Source organism: Parasteatoda tepidariorum, chromosome 2, assembly GCF_043381705.1.
Source record: "Parasteatoda tepidariorum isolate YZ-2023 chromosome 2, CAS_Ptep_4.0, whole genome shotgun sequence".
In the NCBI taxonomy this organism is placed as follows: Eukaryota; Metazoa; Arthropoda; class Arachnida; order Araneae; family Theridiidae; genus Parasteatoda; species Parasteatoda tepidariorum.
The window spans coordinates 87,979,664-88,003,429 of NC_092205.1; the positions used below are offsets into that span (position 1 = coordinate 87,979,664).

Consider the following 23,766-nt stretch of genomic DNA (forward strand, 5'->3'; position numbering starts at 1 on the left):
GATAAGTGTAATAATTATAAATAAATATAATAAACAATATGAATTATATTTATCATTATTCACAAATATAACTACTTTTAAATTCAAATTAACATACTGGATAATAAAGATATTCGGTATAACATTAAAAATTTTTTTCATACACTTGTATCAAGTTTGTATTTATACAACATAACTTGTAAGTTCCTTATAAATATTAGTTATATGTTCCTTATATGTCAAAAATGCATAGTAATAAACTTTTAATTTTCTTAAGTATCAAAAAAATTTTTTTTTCTTTCTTCAAAATATAAATACAGTACACTCTCGATTATCTGTGTGCGGATTATCCGGTTTGCCGATTATCCGTGCTCATTCCGGAGTCACACAAAAAATATAAAGAGAAACATTTTTAAGATTAAAAAAATTTGATTCCTGAAGTTATAACACTACCAAATTTTTGGAATCAATATTCGTTATTGGATTGCAGTATATGGAATATCAGCAGCATGGTCAAAGGTAAAATCGTCTATGTTATCACGATGTTGGAGAAAGATCATACCGCTTGATGAACAATCCTCTTCAGATGTTCAAGAAAAATATGATAACAGTATTCTCAAACAAGCTAAAGAAATCTAAGGTTTCGAAATTCTTGATGAAGAAAATTTAGAAGATTGGTTTAAAAGTGATGCATATGAGCCTGGCTTCCAGTATTTGACTGATGAAGACATCGTTATGTTGTTAAATCAAATAGTGATGATAGTAACTGATGCAGAAGATGTAGTAAATGAATGAAATACAATTTCTCATTCTGCAGCTCTGTGGAAACTTTATTAGATTATATGGGAGGATTTGATTACGGTGACATTACTGCGGCTCATAAAATATGTGTATCGATATATGGCGAAGACGCATTACACATTTTTCAATAAGGAAAATTCCTAGTTTGATGTTATGCATGCAAATGTCAGTAATTTTTATATTTTTTGTACTGATATTGAATTTTCCTTAAATAAAAGGAGTTTTCGGATTATCCGTGTTTCTCAATTGTCCGTACGACCTGCCCCGGTGATTAACCCGGATAATCGGGAGTGCACTGTATTTAAAAAATTTTTGTGCTTAATTTTTCTGCACATGCATTTGAATATAAATTTCTGAGATTTTAAATCTGTTATTTTACCTTAATTTTAATTAAAAAATATTTTAAAACCTGCTGATTACCTATAGTATAATTAAATTTCAATATAATGCATGGCAACTGTTGGTAGTTTTGAAGTTTATATATTTTCTTGGTTAACTTCAGTTTTGGACATTTTTGACGGTTTAAACCAGTATCATACCCTTGTCATGTCAAAAACCACTTTTTGACGTCAAAAACCCAACCCTGGAACTAACCAAAATTTATGTTACATGGAGAGGAAAACCACGGAAACCTCTTATGATTAGCTAGACAGCAAAGGGACGCTAACCCATGATCAGAGCTGCCAACTTTCTATGCTTTTTGTAAAAATTTATTAAAGTGGTAGAGTATGTTTTAATGTATTATTTTTTATTCATTAATTTTATTCATTCATGGTGAGATAGTCCGAAAGCTTTGGTTTTTAAATATCTACCACTCAATAAAATATTTTGCAAAAAGCTTAGTAGTTGGCAGGCCTGCATGATCTGTCTATCACGAGGAATATTTACACCGGCACTGTGGTGTGTACAAGAAGGGTGTGGCATTATTATTGGCCAGCCATCGCTTTTATACAAATCAGGGTCACCTAACTGGGGGCTTTTTTTAAAATTTTATAACCGTCATTGAACAGCCGACCCAATTTTATGGGTTTTACGACTACTAATGTTCAACTCCATAGCCCTGTAGTTTTGAACCCAATCCAGAAGACAAGGGAACTCCTGGAATGAGTATTGAGAGAAATTTTGCCTTCGTGGAGGACTTTTTGATGGAGCTAACCCGCATTTGCGTTACATGGAGTGGAAGACCACGAGAACCTACCACGGTTCGCCTGACAGCAAGGGGACCAACCCATGATCCGTCTATCCCTGAGGATATTTCACGTCAGCATTGTGGTTGGTGCAAGCCGGATTCGATTCCGGTTCATGCTCTATCCCCTGAATATTAAGAAACTAGGAGGGTTAGTCCCTGATCCCTAATGCTCAACAACCCCTGGAACTGTGAAAGTACATACAGGAAGAAGGGGTCGGTCCGGGCTTTTGAATCCGACCTTGCTTCACTCATTCAATCGATAGTCAATCTTTGTATACTTTTATGAAGACCAAAGTATTGAATAAATAGTCCATATAACTTTTCTCTGTACAAAATTATAAATATATATATTTTGATATTAATTTGAAATTGCAAACAGTTTACATATTTTTCTTAACTTCACAATTCTAAATTTAGGTGTTCAAAAGCACAAGAGATATAAATAAGTCATCTATTTTATCACAGAGTTGTAAAATATATAAGAACCAAAGAAGAGTAAGTAAAATAAGTAAAGTCTTAAAAAAGGTTAAAATTTAAGTAATGATTGAAATAACACTTTACGTTGAATCCAATGCTAACAATTCAAATTTCTCTGAGGCAATTCTTAACCACTCAATTTCATTTTTCTTACGGACACATTTCTAAATTTCAGTGTGCAGACACACAGCAAAAATTTGAAACTGTATAGAAAATCTTACGTCTCTACAAAAATGCACAGAATGAAAAAAATTTTGGAGCACGAAAAATAAATTTTCGGCAATCTTATCTTTATGCAAAACTTATTACTGAAATGAAGCAAAAACTTGTACAGAGAAGTATTGTACATTCAGAGAAGTATTTCATTCCTACATGCTATAAGTAAACTATTTTTACTTGATATAATAGTACCAAAATAAACAAAAATATAACAGAGACACTAAATTATAACCGTAGATTTTGTCCACTATCCCAATCTTCAGTATCAACAGACTGTTTCTCTAAAGTGTTAACTTATAATTTGGCTTGTTTCAGATTTTCGTAGCCCATTCGATATAATGTAAAGTTACTTTTTAAATATTTTCTCTTATTCGTCACTAATGTATGAGCCTAGTATTAGTTAATTAGTTACTCTGTTACTATAATTAGAATACAAATACATTAAATAAAAGCATATTTTAAATCACATTTTTTATTATTATATCAGGTTATAGCAATTTTAATATCAAACAATTAACATTTATTGATTACATTCCACACAATGCACAGATATAGAGTCATAAACAGTTTCTTACATTTTATTACTTAAAAGTGTAATGTGTAGTGTCTGTAATTACAGGCTACAAAATATGTTGCTTTAAAAAATTTATGAAATGCCCCTGAAATATATTTTAACTTTCACATGTTACAAAATTTGTTTTATAAATTAAATTCGTGTCTGAGTTGGTGTTTACCTTGTAAAAAGTTAGTGTAATTTAACTTTGTATATTAAAGTCACCTCTTCCAAAATTAATATTTTTATAAGACTGAAGATTTGTAATTCAAATAAGAAAAACTAGTTTTATGATAATTCATTTACCTGTTTTTTAAAAGTCGGAGTTCACGTTTTCGAGATGCTTCTTCAGCTAATTGTTGGGGATTCTGAATGGTCTGAATGTTGGAAACCACGTTCTGTGTGAGACCAGAAGTCGGTGAAGCTCCAGTCCTTATTTGATATGCCTGAAGATCGGCAGCAGATACTGTCACTAATTTGAAGGAGAAAGTATATAACATCAGATAATTGTCAATCATAAAAACTAATCTATAATGTAGGACAGATTAGTGTTTTTATATAAATTATCTCAAATATTTATTCTATTTTCTTCAGCCTAACTGACAATCTGAGAATTAACAAATTTTATCAAACTATAAAGAAAGAAAAATTAGCACAAAATAAATACAAGAACACCTATTGTTAGTAAAAAGAGAAGCATATTTTTTTCTGGTCAAATATTTATTTGTATCCATTATAGAACATAATAATCGATCAGTATATAATTTCTGCCACTTTTTAAGACAAGGCCCTTGGTGCCTCTCTAAAAAAATTTTTAAGACAGAACTTATTTCTTACCAACTAATACAATCTAGCGCTGTTTACCAGAATTTTCAGAACTTTTCCTTTCATTTTCTTAATTTATTTTTTCACAGCAAACAAGATAAAAATATTAGTTAACCTTGTAGATCTTTTTGCACCAATCATTGGATAATAAACCACAATTTTTTTATGAAGTTATTCATATTTACTTTTTTTCTCTTTCATCATTATTTATTCCTTGTCCTATCTCTATACATTTAAAAAAATAAATAATCTTAACTTTGTTCAGCATTTCAAAACGCAAGGGAAAAATGAAAACTTAAAGAAATTTAGATATAATAATAGAACAAATTTTTCTTTAAACAAGCAGGCACTAAAGTTCAATAAACCTCATTCTTTCATTGCAGAGCGACATCATTACTGGATCACTTAGCAATAATTATGAAAAATAACAGTTTTCATTAAAATGTAATATTTGTATAAAATTAACTAGAAAAATAATAGAAAATGTTTGTACAAAATTAATATTTTTTTAAGGAAAGGGCATTTTAATTTTAAGAACAAATAGAAAAGGAGATTAATTGATAAAATTTAGTCTCATAATTTTTTTTTCTAGACTTATTTTAGTCTCCAGGACTAAAGAGTAGCCCAGGGAAAAGGCAAGCCCATCCCAGCTTTTACAAATGCGCTGTTATTACTTATTCATTGTTTTTTAAGAAGAGGCTAAGAAATTAATCTATATGATTCTAAACCTTTTTTTACATTTTAGATAATAAAATAAATATAGTCTTTTAAAAAACAGAAAGAAAATATATAAAATATAAAAATGGCAATTTAAATACAAAACACCTAATTAACATAATTAAAAATAAGAACATTTACTAATACTGAAAGAAAACACAAATAATTAAGATCAAAAGGATAAAACTTCTTTGAAAAAAACGCGCTAAGAAGCAGCAGAAATTTCAGAAAAAAGTATCAATACAAAACAAATGAAATAAAATAAAAATATGACCACCGAAGCCGACGTCTTCAGGGGGTACCGGCCCCGGTAGCCATTAAAAACAAAACCATTTCTATTTGAGGGAGAAGCAAAAGCTTAAAATATCTCCCTCAGTACCCCGATGGTTTTGTATAGAGGTCCAGGAAAAACAAGATACATTCAAAAGAATAAACAAATTACGAAAAGAAAATCAATAAAAATCATCAGAAAATNTTAATTTTTTACTAAATGCAATAATTCTTTTTTCAATAACTTTTTTATCTTCTTTTAACTTTAAATAGGTATTATTTGCATTATATTCCCCAATAATCAATTTTTTAAAAAAATATTTACACATAATACAGAAATTATTTGAAGCTTTATCTACAACAGTAACAATGAATTTATCCTTAAGATTTTTAATTTTTCTAGATAAATCATAATCAATAAAAGTACCTTTAGGAAATGAACTAAAACTGGTATTAAATAAATTAAATTTAACCCTTTCAATAATTTTAGCTTTCCACTCAGAAAAACCTTCAACAGGCCAATGATATTTTCTGGAAATTTTTGCAATAAAAAAATCTAGATCTTTTTTAATGGATAAAATAAAATCTTCTTTTTTCATCTTAACTCTGGTTCTAAATTTTGAACCCTTACTTAAAATGCTAATTAGATCCTGATCACCCACAATTTCCAAATCCTTTTCCACAAATCCTTCTCCCTCAAATAGAAATGGTTTTGTTTTTAATGGCTACCGGGGCCGGTACCCCTTGAAGACGTCGGCTTCGGTGGTCATATTTTTACTTTTATTTTATTTCATTTGTTTTGTATTGTAACATTTACTAATGTAACTCAACAAAAGTAAATTAGGGACAGATCCCTTAGTAAGCAACTTAGTAAATTCCTTATTGTCAGCATCTAATCCTAATCTTTGTCAGTTAAGAGATTTAAATTTTATCAATTATCAAAGCATGTAAATTTAGTGCTTACCTCATAAAATATTAATATAAATGTACTAAAAAAAGAACAATTAAAAAGGAAGCAAATATAAAATAAATTAGCCAAAGACTAAATTGTTTAAAAATTCAAATTCCCAGACCTTATTCTTTTTTAATCAACAGATTTAAAGTTTTATTTGACTCAAACATTTGCTTAGTTATTAATAAATATTTAGAAATGTCATTATTTTTTAGCATTCTTAGACATACACAAGAAAGACTTCAATAATAAATAATTGAAGATTATAAAATGTTAAAAATAATTAATATAGCTATGATAAGAAGACGCATGAATAACAGTAACAATAAGGATATAGAGAAGCAAAATATTATTTATATTTTGAATTTAGGTGTTATTATATAAATAACACCTAAATTCAGTGGCGCGACAGCTCATAGAGGGCCAAGGTCTACTGTGCTCATCTCAATTTTCTTGACCTTGGGCTCTAGGGTGCAGGAGTAGATGTTTCGGAGGTCAGCCGAACGCGGAACCCCCAGTGTTTAGTTCCCAAGTATGCTTGGTACTCATTTATCGACCCACTGAAGGGATGAAAGGCTGAGTCAACCTTGCCCGGCCCGAGGATCGAACCAGGGACCTGTGGCACGACAGCGCTACCGCTCAGCCACCGGGCGTAGATATAAATAAACGGTTCAATATTTTATACTAATGTCTTTTTCCTACTTTTAAAACAGTTAGTTGTAAATTTCTTAAAAAATTAAAGCTAAATATAACTTAAGATCAAAATTTGATTTTGGCATTTATGATAATGCTAATCTATATCATTGAAGACAACTGCCAGGCGGAGGCAGGCCTGGAGGAAGTTGATTGAGAAGGCCAGGGCCCACCCAGGGCTGTCGTGCCATTGAGGAAGGAAGGATATCATTAAAATAGCTATGCACCTAATGAATATTTTCACCAGGGGTGTAAAATATGTCCGATCACCCGAACAAGGTTTCAGGGAAAATTTGGATGGTCCTGGGGAAGTTTTTGGCCTAAACAAGTAAAATTGAATCAGCTGCAATTTGTTTTTGTACAAAAAATTGTCATTCTGAAAATTTAAAATTATAAATGATTACTTTCTCAATACACTTAGATTTCTATTACTTTTTAAACATACGCAAGTTTATTCTAGAATTGTTTAAAATCATAGAAAATTTTCTTCTTTGTTCAAAAAATAAACAATACAAAGTTTAAATTCTAAATACGTTTGGGAAAAGATATTATTGCTGAAATAGAAGAAAAAAAATTCGCCATAATTTAGGAGGGAATTTCAAATCAAAAATTGTGTTCAATAAAAAGATAAGGTTTTGAGAATTTTCTGCATCTTTGTCTTTCACCTACCAATTTTTAGTGATCTTTACAGCTTTATAGGCATAGTAAGTTTTATAAATCCTGAATACTGATATTACACACTATAATACTTATACACTTCTTTCTCTATATTGAACATTTTAATAAAGATTATAAATAAATTATATGCTTTCATTCGACATAATTATCATACAATAATATCTTATTATAAAATTTGACGCAATAAAAATATTATCTTTAAATAAAACTATAACAATAAAATTATTTTCATACAATATAAATCATTTCATTACAAAGTTTAACAGAAATATTCATTTTTTCAAAACAAAAAATTGCAGTGATAATAACAAATTCATAATTAGTACTTTGTGTAAAATATAATACATGGTTATTTAATGACAATAAACAATAACAAATAATAATATCAAAGATTAATAAAATAAGTACCTGGAACAAAAAACTGTCCATCTTGCCCTTGAGTATACTGTACAATAGCACTTCCACTTCCAGTATTTGTCATAGTTAGCGTTTGCAAGCCTTGTATTCCACTATCTTGTGTAGCGGTAGCTAATTGGATGGCTGAAAATAAATATTATCTTAATATTAATAAAAGTATATAAAAATTTGTAAAAGGGCAAACAAAAAAAAAAAAAAAAAAAAGAAAAGAAAGAAAAAAAACTAAATTTCTCATCAGTTGGAAATTGAGACAAAATTTCATAATCAAATAAAAATTTCACCGCAAATTTAAATAATAAATTATTTAAAGATAATCCACAAATCTATTAATTATCAAATCTAGATATACAGGGTGGTCGCAAACACTCAAAAATATTTTCTGTTTTATTTTAAGCATCATTCGTATGCATTAAATAGATAACAAAAAAACTCAAGCATGCCATTAAGGTTGAAAAGACATATTTTAGAAAAATAAAATTATTGCAAGAATAATTGTTTTGGAAAAAAATTATTGGACTTTTAGATACTACCTTAAACTCAAAGCAATTCATTTTTCAAACCATTTTGCATATTTTAGTAAATTTATTAATTTTTCCAAATTGATTTCAAATACAGTACAGAACCCGTTATCATCCGGAAATCAGTAACCGGAAAACCAAAAAACCGGAACGAAATTCGTTAATTTTCCCGCCATTTTTTTAAAAAAAATTGTTTTTTTCCTCATAAGATTTTGGGATTTTTCTTTCTTTTTTGAAAGATGTTTACCTTACCATCATTTCGGAAATAATCATTAGTGTATTACTTCGTTTTTTCAAGATTATTTCCAACTTTTTTTTTTTTAGTTGGGTTTAACAATAAAAAAAACGGCTTTTTGTAGCGATTCAGAAAACCGGAAAAATTAGTTATCCGGAATAGCGAGGGTCCCGATCATTCCGGATAATCGGTTCCCTACTGTAATTCACTTTTCCTTGCTCCGTACTGCACCTAACTGATACAGGTGCGTAGCCAAATCTTCCAACAAAAAATAAGCACCTTTTAAGTACTATATTTAACAAAATGAAAAATAGATTTCAAACACTTTTTTTGATCATGATAAAATAACTTGTTTCTGATAAAGAATTTTTTTTCTTTATTACATTAGCCACCATAAAAAGATTGAGAGATTTTTCGGCTCTATTTATGAGGGTGGGAAATGAAGCTTGAAATTAAGAATATCTTGCAAAATGCAGCAGAGTTGCTCATTAGAGTGAAAGAATCTTACCAAACCCAGGTCAGTATACGTACATGCGGACCTGCAAGTATTTCATAATACATGTAAAATGATAGGTGCTTTCATATGCTATGAACCGAAGGTACGACAAAATGCATCATGTTTGAATAAATCGTGAAAAAGTTTAATAGAACAATGTGAAAACCACGCTTTTGCTTAATACATTGCGAAAATTGACATGGTGAAGAAAAAAATCTCATTTTCGAAAAGCGAAAATTAAGAACTTTGTGATATTATATCAGACTCAAACAATTAGAAATTTTAAATATGTTAAATGAAAAAAAAAAACATAGAAATTATATAAAATTTGTGTATTGCACATTATTAAATGATCAGATCAAAACACATAAGTGTATCAGTGTTTCATTTTCAGTTTTAAGAAATAGCACATTATATTAAAAATGGAAATCGGATTGAAGATTCCTAATGTCAAAGGAAAAAAAATAACTCGATAACCTGCAATCATTTCATTATGTGAATTTTGTTTATGGTGAGGGTGTTTAGTTAGCGTTTGTAGTGAATTATTACTTCAATATATGTAATTTCAAATTAATATACACAATACTTCAGTTTTGTATTCTGAATAATAGTAAAAGTTAAATTAGTAAAAAAAAAAAANAAAAAAAAAAAAAAAAAAAAAGTTTACATTTTTTCTTAGCGCATCAATAAATTTATTGTAAGAAGAATATTTTTTAGATGTTGTGCAGGGTTGCAAGGAACCCACCTGCCCGGGTTTTACTGGGTAAAATCTACTCTGAAAAACCCACCCTAAAGTGGGTTTTACTGGGTTTTTCTAAGATTGATTTCTTTTTTCATCCTCTGTTATATTAAAGAGCTATTCTATTGAAATATATATGTAGTCTAGCCTAAAAAAAATTAACCTACAGTGAAGAAACTAATTGAGTTGGAGACAGGAGAGTCAGATTGCTGGCTAGATTTGACTGTATGGCCATTGATTCACTTTCTATGCAAATAGAAAATTTTCCTCAAACATTTTTTAAGATTAAAATATAAATAAAAAGTAATCCTGTGTTAAAATAAGTTTCAAATGTGTGACGTATGTGAGTACATATAACATTTTGTATCATGATATATGAAGAAACTTTTTTCAGACTTTCACATCAATTTATTTGTATTAATTATCTATATGAAGTCAATTTATAAATTAAACTTAATTATTAATATTAAAATAAGTTTTTTTAAAATAAGGTACTTATCCCTGCCCTCTCTTTTGAAAACCCCCCCATAAAAACATGAAAAACCCAGAAAAGCCTAATAAAACCCACCCGGGTAGGGTTTTTTGTTGTTGTTGTTGCAACCCTGATGTTGTGTCAACACAATTCAGAAATGGGTTAAACCTCTCTACTAATATACTTTTTAATCACAAATCAATTAAAAAAATTTATATTAAAAGGCTTCTTAAACAAAAATCTACAATCACTAATCCTTGACAACGTTTAGAAAGTTCACCTTTCGGGAGTCAGATGGCATACATACATGGGCAAAAAAAGTCATTTATATAGTTAACACACAAGAAATTAGAAAGTTACGATTACAGAGTCAATACAACTTATAGTACCTTTAAGCAATCCTGTTGTGGAGTACTGTGTGCCACCAACAGTGATTGTACTAGCACCACTGTCCTGTTCTTGACTAGAGTCTGTCATAGTGTGGTCTGAGGATTCTTCTTTTAGTACAGCAGTAGGTGCACCTGTTAGGGTTGCTCCATGAGCTTCTGTCGCAGAAAGCTCGTTTAAGATTTTGCGGTAGGAGGGTCTTCGGGCAAGAATTTCACGTCTTTTCTTTGGATCTTCAGAGGATACTAAAGTAACGGTGCCACCATCCTCATCCTTTGCAGTTGTTATTAACTATAAACAAAATTTAACTCAAATGTGAATAAATTACTAAATAAAAGGAAAAAAAAATGTAGAAGGTTAAAAAAGACTATACTCCATGTTCAGAGCCCGACTTTGCCTAATTGGGGCCCGGGGCAAAAACTCCTCTGCTCCCGTAACGGAGAGCTGAACTTTATGGAGATATTTAAATTGTTCACCTCGTTATAGATATATAACAAAAAAATTGACTAGAACCTTAAATAGCGATAAAGTGCTCCCCTCCCCCCTCCAATGGTCAGACGAAATATTGTTCTTTCCATTTTATTGATTTTCTGACAATTCCACGTCCAGCATGCGAAGACAGTTTTCTGATTGTTAACTTTGTCATCTAACTGCAAAAAATTCATATCCTTGTTGACATAAGGGCGGAATTCAACTAAATTATCACAATTACGATAGCTCAATTAAGCCAATCAGAAGCCCGTATTTTTGTAAGCAGATTGCATTTTGCGATATACAAAAATATAGGCTTTTCAATGGCCCAATTTGTCCATCGTAATTGCGAGAATTTAGCTGAATTCCCTCCTAGAAAACCATGGATTTAAGAAATATAGATATTTTGTGTTCATACGATAGATTAATGAAGAAGCTAACATAAAACTGACGAATTTTACACTGTACTGATGTTTTGTTTAAAAAAAAGTTCAATGAAGAAGGAAATTTAAAATGAACTCTCTATTCGATTTGGGGGCCCTCTGATGTGGGGGCCCGGGGCGACTGCCCCGTATGCCCCTGCCTTAGTCAGGCTCTGTCCATGTTACTCTTTTCTCAAAAATAAAAAATTAACTTTTTAACATAACTGAATAACACATGATATCCAATTATCAGGAAAAAGCATTGAATATTATCTACATTAGGTCTAGTACTAATTAACATGGATAAGTATTCTAATTTAAAAATGTGAAAATGCAGCTAGAGTATGAAACATAAGAGATAAATATCATTAAGTATACAATTTTCTACTGAAATAAGAACTACCATCTCACAATTATATCAAAACTTACAATATACAGCCCAGGGCTCGAAAAAACTCAGAAATTTTACCCGTCCCCGAGGACGGCTAGTCCATCAATATACCCGTCCTTCTTTGAAACTAACCTGTCGCTTCTAAATAAGTAAAAATATAATTTTCTCTTATTTGTTGCAAACATTTATATAATTGCATAATGAATTAGTAATTACTAGGATTACATTATACAGTAATAAAAGATGTACTAGGTTACTAATAGTAACCTAGTATTTCTTTTATGAAATAATTTATTTCTTTTAAGAAATAATTTAAATGACAAAGGTCAAGTTATCTGGAATGTCAATTTATTCGATTTTACTGCGTTTTTTAAATGAATCAAATATGACATTTGCCAGTCCGCAATCAAGCCAATGATTTACAGAGATTTCTGCACAGAAATCTGAAAGGGGTTTTCCATTTAGGTAGATGATTCATAATTGCTTTTAACGCTTCTTGTTTATGACCAGTACGTAATGTGTGTTTTTTTAACACAGACGTCACGAGCTGGGCGGTACGTGATAAGAGGAATTGTTAATTCCTTCGTTAGAAGTCCAAATGCACACGCACACAGCAACTTTTCTTCTGTTTGCCGATTACGTGAGCATGCGCATTTGGTCTGACGAAAGAAGTAACGAGATTTCTAGATTAGAGGGTCATTTTAGAAGTGAGGTGCTAGACTTTTGTAAGATAACAAAAATCGAAAATGTATCACGAGCATTAACGGGAAAAAGGGCGGACGTGGGATTCGAGAAATTGGTTGTCCGCGGGGAATTTTTGACCGCCGAGGACGGGCGGACGTATTGTTTTTCGAGCCCTGATACAGCCAAACACATGAGTTCATGGACAACTCCTTAACTGTCAAGTAACATTGAACTAGTTTAAACAAAAATTTCTCTATGTAACATTGCTTTTTAATTGAATGTAATATAGTAACAGGATAAAGTTGAGTCCTAGAATATGAAGATCTGATTAATAGTTACTTTTTTGTGTACTGAAAATTTAGCTACTCAGGAAACTGAAATTTTCCTCAGATTTAAAAATGCTAGTTTCTGTAGCAGCCAAGTATAATTGTGATATTTTCATTACCAAAGCTGATTAAGGTGGGCAGGCCGTTATTTCTCAACCAATCTGATTACTATAATCTTGTTGAGAAAACGTTAGCCTCTGGCCATAACGCAATTTTAAAACCTGACCCTACACTTTCTCTTTCTACTGCAATTAAGAAAAAAATAAAGAAATTCTTGTATCCTTTTGGACCACACTAAACGTAATGACATTTCTTTTATTTCAATTACGTTAATTTAAATTGTATACTAATTAATTCAAATTAGATTGATAGCAATGAGATTTCAAAAACTAAAATTCTGTTTGTCTCTAACTGTGATAAAATAGGATATTACCTGTACAGGATGAACACTAGCATCACCGTCAGTACTGTGTATCACTGATCCAGTTCCAGTCAATTTATTGAGTAAAATGACATTTTTCGGTAGCTAAAAATTGAAAATAATAATTATTTAAACACATGAAAATTCAAAGAAATTGTCTTAATACAATAAAAGTTCATAATAAAANATTAAGTATACAATTTTCTACTGAAATAAGAACTACCATCTCACAATTATATCAAAAACTTACAATATACAGCCCAGGGCTCGAAAAAACTCAGAAATTTTACCCGTCCCCGAGGACGGCTAGTGCAACAATATACCCGCCCTCCTTTGAAACTAACCCGTCGCTTCTAAATAAGTAAAAATATAATTTTCTCTTATTTGTTGCAAACATTTATATAATTGCACAATGAATTAGTAGTTACTAGGATTACAAACACTAGGATTACATTATACAGTAATAAAAGATGTACTAGGTTACTAATAGTAACCTAGTATTTCTTTTATGAAATAATTTATTTCTCTGAAGAAATAATTTAAATGACAAAGGTCAAGTTATCTGGAATGTCAATTTATCTGATTTTACTGCGTTTTTTAAATGAATCAAATATGATGTTAGTCAGTCCGCAATCAAGCCAATGATTTACAGAGATTTCTGTACAGAAATCTGAAAGGGGTTTTCCATTTAGGTAGATGTTCATAATTGCGTTTAACGCTTCTTGTTTATGACCAGTACGTAATGTGTTTTTTTTAACACAGACATCACGAGCTGGGCGGTACGTGATCAGAGGAATTGAACTAGTAACAATATAAAATTACTTAAAAGTGATTTAAAATTTTTTTAAAAATATTGTAAAAATAATTTGAAGGAATTGTTAATTCCTTCGTTAGAAGTCCAAATGCACATGCACAGAGCAACTTTTCTTCTGTTTACCGATTATGTGAGCATGCGCTTTTGGTCTGACGAAAGAAGTAACGAGATTTCTAGATTAGAGGGTCATTTTAGAAGTGAGGCGCTAGACTTTTGTAAGATAACAAAAATTGAAAATGTATCATGAGCATTAACGGGAAAACTGGCGGACGTCGGATTCGAGAATTCATTGTCCGCGGGGAAATTTTGACCGCCGAGGGCAGGCGGATGTACTGTTTTTCAAGTCCTGATACAGCCAAACACATGAGTTCATGGACAACTCCTTAATTGTCAAGTAACATTGAACTAGTTTAAACAAAAATTTCTCTGCATAACATTGCCTTTTAATTAAATGTAATATAGTTACAGGATAAGGTTGAGTCCTGGAACATGAAGATCTGATTAATAGTTGCTTTTTTTGTGTACTGAAAATTTAGCTACTCAGGAAACTGAAATTTTCCTCAGCTTTAAAAATACTTATTTCTGTAGCAGCCAAATATAATTGTGATATTTTCATTACCAAAGCTGATAAAGGTGGGCAGACCAGTATTTCTTAACAAATCTGATTACCATATTTTTGTTGAAAAAACTTTAGCCTCTGGCCATAACAATATTTTAAAGCCTGACCCTACACTTTCTCTTTCTATTGCAATTAAGAAAAAAATAAAAAAATTCTTGTATTCTTTCGGACCACACTAAACGTAATGACATTTCTTTTATTCCAATTATATTACTTTAAATTGTATACTGATTAATTCAAACTAGATTGACAGCAATGAGATTCCAAAAACTAAAATTCTGTTTGTCTCTAACCGTGATAAAGTAGGATATTACCTGTACAGGATGAACACTAGCATCACCGTCAGTACTGTGTATCACTGATCCAGTTCCAGTCAATTTATTGAGTAAAATGACATTTTTTGGTAGCTAAAAATTGAAAATAATAATTAATTAAGCACATGAAAATTCAAAGAAACTGTCTTAACAATAATAGTTTATAATAAAAAAAGAGTCAATATAATACTGTTAGGGCACAACAGACTAACAGAAATAAAATATCAATATACTGTTTGTACAGTATAATTCAATAATAAAATGTTTATGTTAACCTTTGATTTGCTTTTTAGTCAACTAGCATATTTATACAAGATTATGATTTTTTTATGTTTTACATAAATTTTTAATTTTAAAAACTTGAAAATGTAAGAAAAGATAACCTGTTGACTAGAGGAAGATGGAAGTATTTAAATACTCAATTGTAGCGTCAATAATATAACTAATTTTTTTTTTATTTAAAAAGTAAAATGCATTTCAGGACTGAACTTGCTTTTTGACCAATTAACACAGTGTCAAGCTATTTTGAATTTTTCAGAAATATATAGCTCACTTTCCATGAGAATGGCCCACATATTATAGCAAAAATAGATTATTTTTTTCTTAAATAAAAAAATATTTTTTTTTACATCAATTGCTAAAGCCCACTACAATTTTTTTTCTTGGAGCCATGCATATTTTTACTCATTTTACACTTCATTAATGCTTTGTCTTAGATCAATAAATTTGATATTTTTTTAAAAAAAATTTAAATTTAACTTTGCCCACTGTCTCAAAATGTTGGGGGGAAAATACAAACTCAAGCAGATTTAGATTCAACAATATTTTGTTTAGACAAGCATATGTTGAAAGTCAATCAATCCCATTCTTTCATTGTGATGTGACATTATTACTAAGGGGTTTTGTTGGAGATCTGCTGCTTTTTAGCGCATTTTTTTCAAAGAAGTTTTTTCAATTTAGAATTAAAAATATTTGTGTTTTCTTTTAGTATTGTAATTTTCAAATTTGGTTTTTGCTGCATTTTGCGCTTTTTCTTACTTGAAAAATTTAAAAATGTAATTTGATTAAATTTCTAGCTTTAGGTGTTTTCTAAATATTTTAAAATGTCAAAGGGGTTTTGTTGAAGATCTGCTGCTTTTTAGCGCATTTTTTTCAAAGAAGTTTTTTCTATTTAGAATTAAAAATATTTGTGTTTTCTTTTAGTATAGCGACATTATTACTTAATCATTTTGCAATAATTATAAAAAGAAGAGAAAAAAACATTTTCATAAATAACAATAATTTATTTTAATTATTATTGCATTTTTAAAGAAAAAGTTAAACTTGCAAATGAAAACTTAATTTGGAGAACAAATTAAAAATAAACATTTAATGGGGGACAGAAAATCATTCCATTGCTTATTTTTCTTAAGACTGATTTCAGTCCTCAAGACTGAAGAGGGGTACTTATGTTTTTAGGTTCAGAATTTCATTTTGTATGCCATAAAATGCAACTGTTTCAAACATTTTCAAGATTGACCCCTGCTACTATACCTGAACGGACTGAAGAGTTGTTCCACCCGGGGCTTGTATCACAGATTGTTGGTTAGGACCAGGTTGAATCACTGACTGCACATGGACAGGTTGGTTCTGAAGGGCAACATGAACAATGGAAACACCTCCACCTGCCTGGGGGACAGCTATAGCTTGCGTATTTTGCTAGAAAAAATAGAAGAACATATTAGCATCATGAAATAAAAATGAGATATCTTCATAATATATATATAAAATCAATTAGAATAACGACTTAATATATAACAGGAATTAATAAGCAAAGCATTTTCAGAAGAACATGATCACATTGAAATGATTAATATATTAATTTTGCAAGCTAAATAAAAAATGTGGTATGCTAAGCTTTAAAATTTGACACAATCTACAAACTATATAGCTGTAAAATTATTTATCCCTCACAAAGACTTATGAGATATATTTTATTTTATTACACATCAATCTGAATAATCACAGTTTAAGTGATTCTAATTCTAGATTTGAAGTTGCAACCTTTGTTGTTCCACTTGATGGATCCACTTAAGGCATGCAGACTAATTACTTACTGCTATAAATATGTTTTTCGCATAAATTTTAAACTTTTTTGATGCTATGATCTTAATACCATGCTTTAATCTAATCCAATTTGTGTTGTGAATATTGGTAAAAGTAAAAAAAAGTATATGTATAAAAGGTTCTTTGACTAAGTTTGAAAAATAAAACATAAATCTAAAAATAATTCGAAATAAAAGGATAGAGCAATATTCACAGAGGATCCATCGTACTAAAAATAGGGCAATGCCCATCATAAGGCGATGATCCTTGGACCTTTTCCCGTTTGTTAGTTCAAAATAAAAACATTCAATTATAAAAATAATTTTGAATACATAATAATCAAGTCCTTAATACATAAAACCATTTCAAGTTAGTGTAAACCTTTATGGAATTAAGAGGTCAGTCTAAGATCTAATACCTATTAGCTGTAATCAAATCTCAGACATGTAAAAACAATACTTTACATTAAACCAATTTGACACTACTGTACATGCAAAAGAATTTATTATTTTATAATCCGCTGCATAAAATGCTAAGTAGGTTAGATTAAATTATATTTGAATTAAATTGCTGGTTAAGGATTTATAACAATTTAGTACATTTAATTATTTTAACAAAATAATAAGAATAAAATTAGTCTTAATTGTAGAAATAATTTATAAGCCTAATTTAGTTAAAACGGGGGTAAAGGGTGTTTAAAAAAAATTTCTTCAACAAGCCAAGAAAAATAATAATAAAAAAGGACAAACCTTAAAAAAAAAATTGAAGCTTTTATTTCAACTAGGCACTATATCCTGTTGAAAACAATTGTTTGAACTTCAAAATGGACAAATAGCTTAAATATTTTTAATTTTTTAAAAAATGTTTTCAAAAAAAATTGCTAATTTGGCAAGATTTTTACACCCAATAAAAAATCATTAAAACAAAGAATAATTCTCAATTTTTGCATATTTTCATGTTCCCAAATAAAGCCACAAAGAAAATTTTTAATAAAGAAAAAAATATATCTTAAGCATTTTTCATTTCCATAAAAATATCCTTTTTTTCCTTCATGAACACAGCAGCCCTTTACAAGCTTTAGTAACAGCAACTACACGCAATTTTCAACATTTCCTGTCCTCGGTGGTGACTCTTCTCCAATTTATTACTTTCAAGACCCCTAGGTCTTTTACAATGTTGTCTAGCCATCTAGTTGGAGGTTTTCTTCTGGCCCGAGATCCCATAAAATTTTTAAAAGTATTGATTTTAAGTGCTTTACTTTTTCTCCAGGAATGGCTAAGCCATCATAACCCATTACTCAGAATGAACTATAGTCCAAAACTATTGCTTTCTCATAACGAGTGACATTTTACATTAGTTTGATAATAAGCATAGGAAAGTGGGCAAAACACAACAATACCTAACTGATTGTCAAGAATAACTGTTACAAATGCACAGCAGTTATAAAAATAGCATATTATTTTGCTAAAAAGCATTATTTTATACTACCACAGAGTCTCAAAACAGTCTTAATCCAAAATGAAAGACAATTTTGTGTTTCATAATGAAAAACTAAGACTATCTTAAAACATCTTCAACGCGCCGTGGCTGAGCGGTAGCGCTGTCGTGCCACAGATCTCTGGTTCGATCCTCGGGCCGGGCAAGGTTGACTCAGCCTTTCATCCCTTCAATGGGTCGATAAATGAGTACCAAGCATGCTTGGGAGCTAAACACTGGGGGTTTCAGGGTTCGGCTGACCACCTCACCGAAACATTTGCTCCTGCACCCCAGAGCCCAAAGGTTAAGAAAACTGAGATGGGCACAGTAGGCCTTGGCCCTCTATGGGCTGTCGCGCCGCTGAATTTAGTTTTTTTTAAAACATCTTCTCATTAACTAGACACAACATGTCACAAATCAAAAAATAAGAAGCATAAATGTAATATACCATGATTAACCATTGAGAGGCAACAAATTAGGGTGCATAATAATTTTTTAAAAATCAAAGTTAGTCAATCTGGTCACACCCTATCTTTTCAAGGTATAATTGAGAATTAACCACTATAACACCTGATGACTGCTCGCTTGAAGCTCTTTTTACTTTTTATTTATTTTTTGCCATAAAAGAGGCAATACCGGATAGCAGGACAAGTCAAGAAAGCACATAAAATTTTTTAGCCACACTTGACTTCATTTATTCACACGAAAACACAAAATTGCCTTTGTATACATTACAGAACTTTAATGGCTCATTATTTAACTAAATGTCAAACAAGCATGCAAGAGAAACAGAAAAGCAATGACACAAAAAGCAGAAAGGGCAAAAGAGGAAAGAAAGCAGGCAAGTTAGCAAAAATGGAATACCCACATGCTTGACCTGTGCAGGGGCAGCAAGAACCACAGTTCCGTTGGCCCTCACCTGAGCTGTTGTGCCTGATGTCCGGTTTCCACTGTCATTCTGGCCAACGGTGCCACTGCCTACATTGGAGGATTGGTCCGCTTGTGATGTCTCAACCGTGGCACTTTGGTCGGCCACCAACGTCTCCATAGCATGCTGCAGAAAAGATAGAGGGAGAGAAGCTTCAAAGCGATGATCAAGCAAAAGAATTTTTTTTTTTCAATTATAGCAGGCAAATGAAGGGGTGATATTTTTTTGCACATAAAATAAAAGTGTATCATGTAAAAAACCCAAAAGACAGGATATACAGGAAAAATTAGAGCACAGTGCAATATTCATAAATGTATATTGTTCAAGAAACAAGAGGTCTTAATTAAATTGACTGTTATAAAGAATTGACTAATTCCTAATATAAAATACAATTATTTAGCTGTTTTGTTTATGCCTAGCTAAACTTTTTTTTTTAAACAAAAAAAGTACGACATTGTCTTAGAGAATTTGTCGTTTTTTGTTTCCTTGACAAATAGATAATTGCAATTGTTTTGTATGATTATAATAGCCATTTTAAATTGTATAAACAATTATTTCTGAAACAATTAGGTAAACATAAAAGCGCAATATTAAAATTTGCCAAACTTAAATTTTAAAATGCGGAAAACTATCAAAATTATTAAATCTAATAATTTTATACAGTCATAAGGTTACATGTAACAGCAAATATTCTGGGACGCAAATATGGAAAAGATTTATTTTTGGTATTTGAAAAAGCTAATATACTATAACTTTCAATGTATATAGATATTTATGTTGAGTGAAAATGTGGAAAATAATAAAGATTAATGAAAAGAGAAAAAAAAAATATTTTAAAAGAAAAATATATAATTAAAAACCAGAAAACAAAATAATGAAATTTAAAAAAAAAAAAAAAAATTCGTCTATTTTCATTAATTTTTATTTTTTCCATGTTTTCTCTATATTTTTAACTTATTTTATGAGTTCTATATAGGTGCAGCTTGTGCACAGTAAATTAAACTTAGTAATTTTCTTTCTTTTTATCCTTCTTGTGTATATTATATATATATAAACTGAAGTCGAGATTATATATTTTCCTTTATTTCGTTTTCGGGCTTTTTAATTTGATTATTTCTTTTAAAAAATTTAAAATATTTTTTAAAGTAGTTTTTTATTAATAATTTTTCCCATTTTTAAAAAATTTGTAAATTTTTTTCCCCACGTTTTTTTTTTGGATTTTTAACTTATTTTATGGGTTCTATGAATTTGCAGCTTGTGCATAGTAAATAAAACTTAACATTATTTTTCTCTATAATCTATCTTCCTCAAAAATTATTTAGAGAATCATTTTATAAATTTAATAATGTTTCGATTAAGAGATTTCTCCTTTATATACAATGATGTTTAAAATTTTTAAAGGGTTTGAATAAATTAAAATGACAATAAATTAAAAACGGGGAAAAAAGTATTTTTGATTAGCGTACGACAAAAAAAAAAAAAAAATGAAGNAGCAATTAATTTGCAACTTGTCATAGCTATTTTGGTTATTACATGCAACAATTGCACAAAATTCGTAAACTTAGCTTAAATATTTATGGAGTTACGGACATTTTTATAAAAAGCTGATATTTTTGGAGCAATTTAAAATTAATTGCAAAATTATTGCCTAAAAATTTGCGAAAAAGTAGTTTAAAACTACGCAAGATATGAGCAATTAAAGTAGATATTTTATACTGCCCATACGCGAGGAAAACTAAAAGATATTTTGTCGTAATTTCGTAGAGAATCGTATTAACAACTAATAAAAAAATATAAAATTATGACTTGAATATCTTAAAAATTTATTAAGTTTTAAGCAATTTTCTAAGCAGTTTTTGTAATTTTTTTTTTTAAAAAAAGCTCAAAATGATAAGGGGTTTTTCACATAATATAATTTATACTATAAAACAAGATTTATTAAAAAAGATAACGGCATTGTTAGGGATCATCCCCACAAAAGTTTCTTTTCTTTCCTTATTAAATCATACTTTGGTGCATGAATGTTTATTTTGAGGTATTATCATTTGTCTATAAATTTTGCCTAATGATACAAAATAATATTTGTAGAAATTTCCTTATCATTTTTAGCTTTCTTCTAACTTTCTTTTAGAAAATTGCGTGCAGCTTTTTAAATTTTTAGAAATTCAAATCGGAATTTTTTCACTTGTTGCTAAATACCATTCACTACAAAATTATGGAAAAAAAAATTAATTTTTTTTATGGTGCATGCGCAGTATAAAAGAACTACTTTAATTACTGATATATATCACAGTTTTCAATAATTTATTTTAAAAATTTTAAAGCAAAATATTTGTAATTAATTATTTTTATTATCATTTTTCTTCCTCTTTTTTACAAAAATGTCCATATTTTTCATAAATATTTAAGTCAAGATTATGAAATTTTGTGCTATTATTGCATATAACAACCTAAATAACTGTCACAAGTTAGAAATACATTGATACATTTTTTGGCATAAGTGTTCAAAAACTTTATTTTCCGCTTGTGATTTATTGTTGTTCCTTCAAATTTTGTTTGTTCCAATATTTCTTTCCATCTCCTTTTTAGAACTAATTTAAATAGATAAAAAAAAAAATCAAAAAAATCAAATATATATTAACTTGGTAACTGTTTAGAACTTATGTAATTTAACATGAACTTGCATGGTATAGTGCAATTTCCCTAGCTGGATAAATAAGTACACATTCAGTTTAAATTTTCCAATAAAGAGATGAATTATTACACAAGCACTTGAAAATAAGGATGCAACGAATAGTGTTGGCCGAATACCGAATATTCGACCAAAAAAAATCGGCCGAATACCGAATGTTCGACAGTCGAAAGCAACATTTGTTCTTTTAAAAATTATCAATGAATATTTTTTTATATAAATAAATTTAGTCATCATTGAAAAATAATCAAAACTTAGCTATATTATTGGTATGGGAAAAAGAGAAAAACTACAATAGAAATATTTAAAGATAAATAAAATAACTGACTCACAGCTATTGAAAAAAAAAAAAAAAAACTTTTCCTCTTAATTCTAAAAACAAAACTTTAACGGTAAAAAAAATATTTTCTGAGGAAAAAAAAATCAACCATAAAACGTTAAAAGAGAGATAGTTTATCATAAAAGATCTTAAAAATGCCGCGCTATCATAAAAAATCCATTAGAAAAAATTAGAAGCAAAAGCAAATCAGACAAAATAAAAATCGATCTTGATTTTTGAAAGAAAATTTAAAGCTAAAGATCTCAGTTTTCCAACAATTATATTTTCAAGAAAATGTGAAGAAAAAATAATAGTCTAATAGAAACCATCTGAATTGCTGTGTCATAATAAAAACCTCTATAAAAAAATTTAAAAGAAAAAGTAAAATTGGAACTAAAACAAAAATCATTTTTAAAAAATTTAAGTAAACTTTTTCACATTGTCGTATTTTTAGAAAAAAGTGTCCATAAACGAATAATGTTCATTAGAAACGCTCTTAAAAAATTCTGTGTCATTTAAAAATCGCGAATAAAAAGAAAAGTTAGAAAGCAAAAGTGAAACAGAATTTTTTTTTTCTTAGTTCAAAAACATAACTAACTTTGAGAATCACAGTTTTTTAAGTCATTGGCTATCTGTTTTACCCGAATGGAAAAATATGACAATGAAACAAAGATCAGTACAAAGTAATCTTGTTCCAATTCTTCAAATTTTGCTTTACAGAACATAAACTAATAAGTTTTAGAGCAGCATGTATGTATAAAAACTATTTCTAATAATGTGAATGCATAGTAAAATATACGATTTTAAATTATTTATTAAATGTATACAAATTCTTAAAAATACTTTGCCGCATATCTGGCCGAACCCTTGGTCAAATATTCGTTCAATAAAATATTCGGCAAAAAGGCCGAATACCGAATATTTGTTACTTCTCTACTTAAAAAATCGGTTGTGAATTGCTTCTGTTACTATTAATAGGGAAGAGGAGTCAAGAGTAAGGCTAAAGTAAGATACTAAATTGCAAGGACAAATTTTCTATTGGAAAAAAAAATCTTACGGAAGGACAGTGGTTCACTCGCAAAAAATATGTTTATTTTATATTTTTACTTGTTTTAAAAAGAAGTGCGAAAGATTTCGATTTTGTGATATCCACTAATAAGCCAATAAGGTAGCTAAAACAAGAATCT

The 23,766-nt window shown here is 29.5% G+C and overlaps 1 protein-coding gene across 12 annotated transcripts in view; it reads right to left on the reverse strand.

Moving 5' to 3' along the window:
- The window catches only part of LOC107438159 (cyclic AMP-dependent transcription factor ATF-1), a 53,891-nt gene that overhangs the window by 2,853 nt on the left and 27,272 nt on the right, over positions 1 to 23,766 (reverse strand). For 5 of the 12 annotated variants that reach the window (XM_043044972.2, XM_071177871.1, XM_071177868.1 and 2 more), the window contains 6 exons: positions 19,509 to 19,694; positions 16,613 to 16,777; positions 13,345 to 13,437; positions 10,620 to 10,908; positions 7,762 to 7,893; positions 3,525 to 3,690 (listed from right to left, as the gene is read on the reverse strand). In XM_043044972.2, coding sequence (XP_042900906.1) covers positions 3,525 to 3,690; positions 7,762 to 7,893; positions 10,620 to 10,908; positions 13,345 to 13,437; positions 16,613 to 16,777; positions 19,509 to 19,694 — 1,031 coding nt within the window. Of the gene's footprint in view, positions 1 to 3,524; positions 3,691 to 7,761; positions 7,894 to 10,619; positions 10,909 to 13,344; positions 13,438 to 15,079; positions 15,173 to 16,612; positions 16,778 to 19,508; positions 19,695 to 23,766 lie in introns of all 12 variants that reach the window. The other 7 variants (XM_043044970.2, XM_043044976.2, XM_043044971.2 and 4 more) reach the window with 3 other exon arrangements.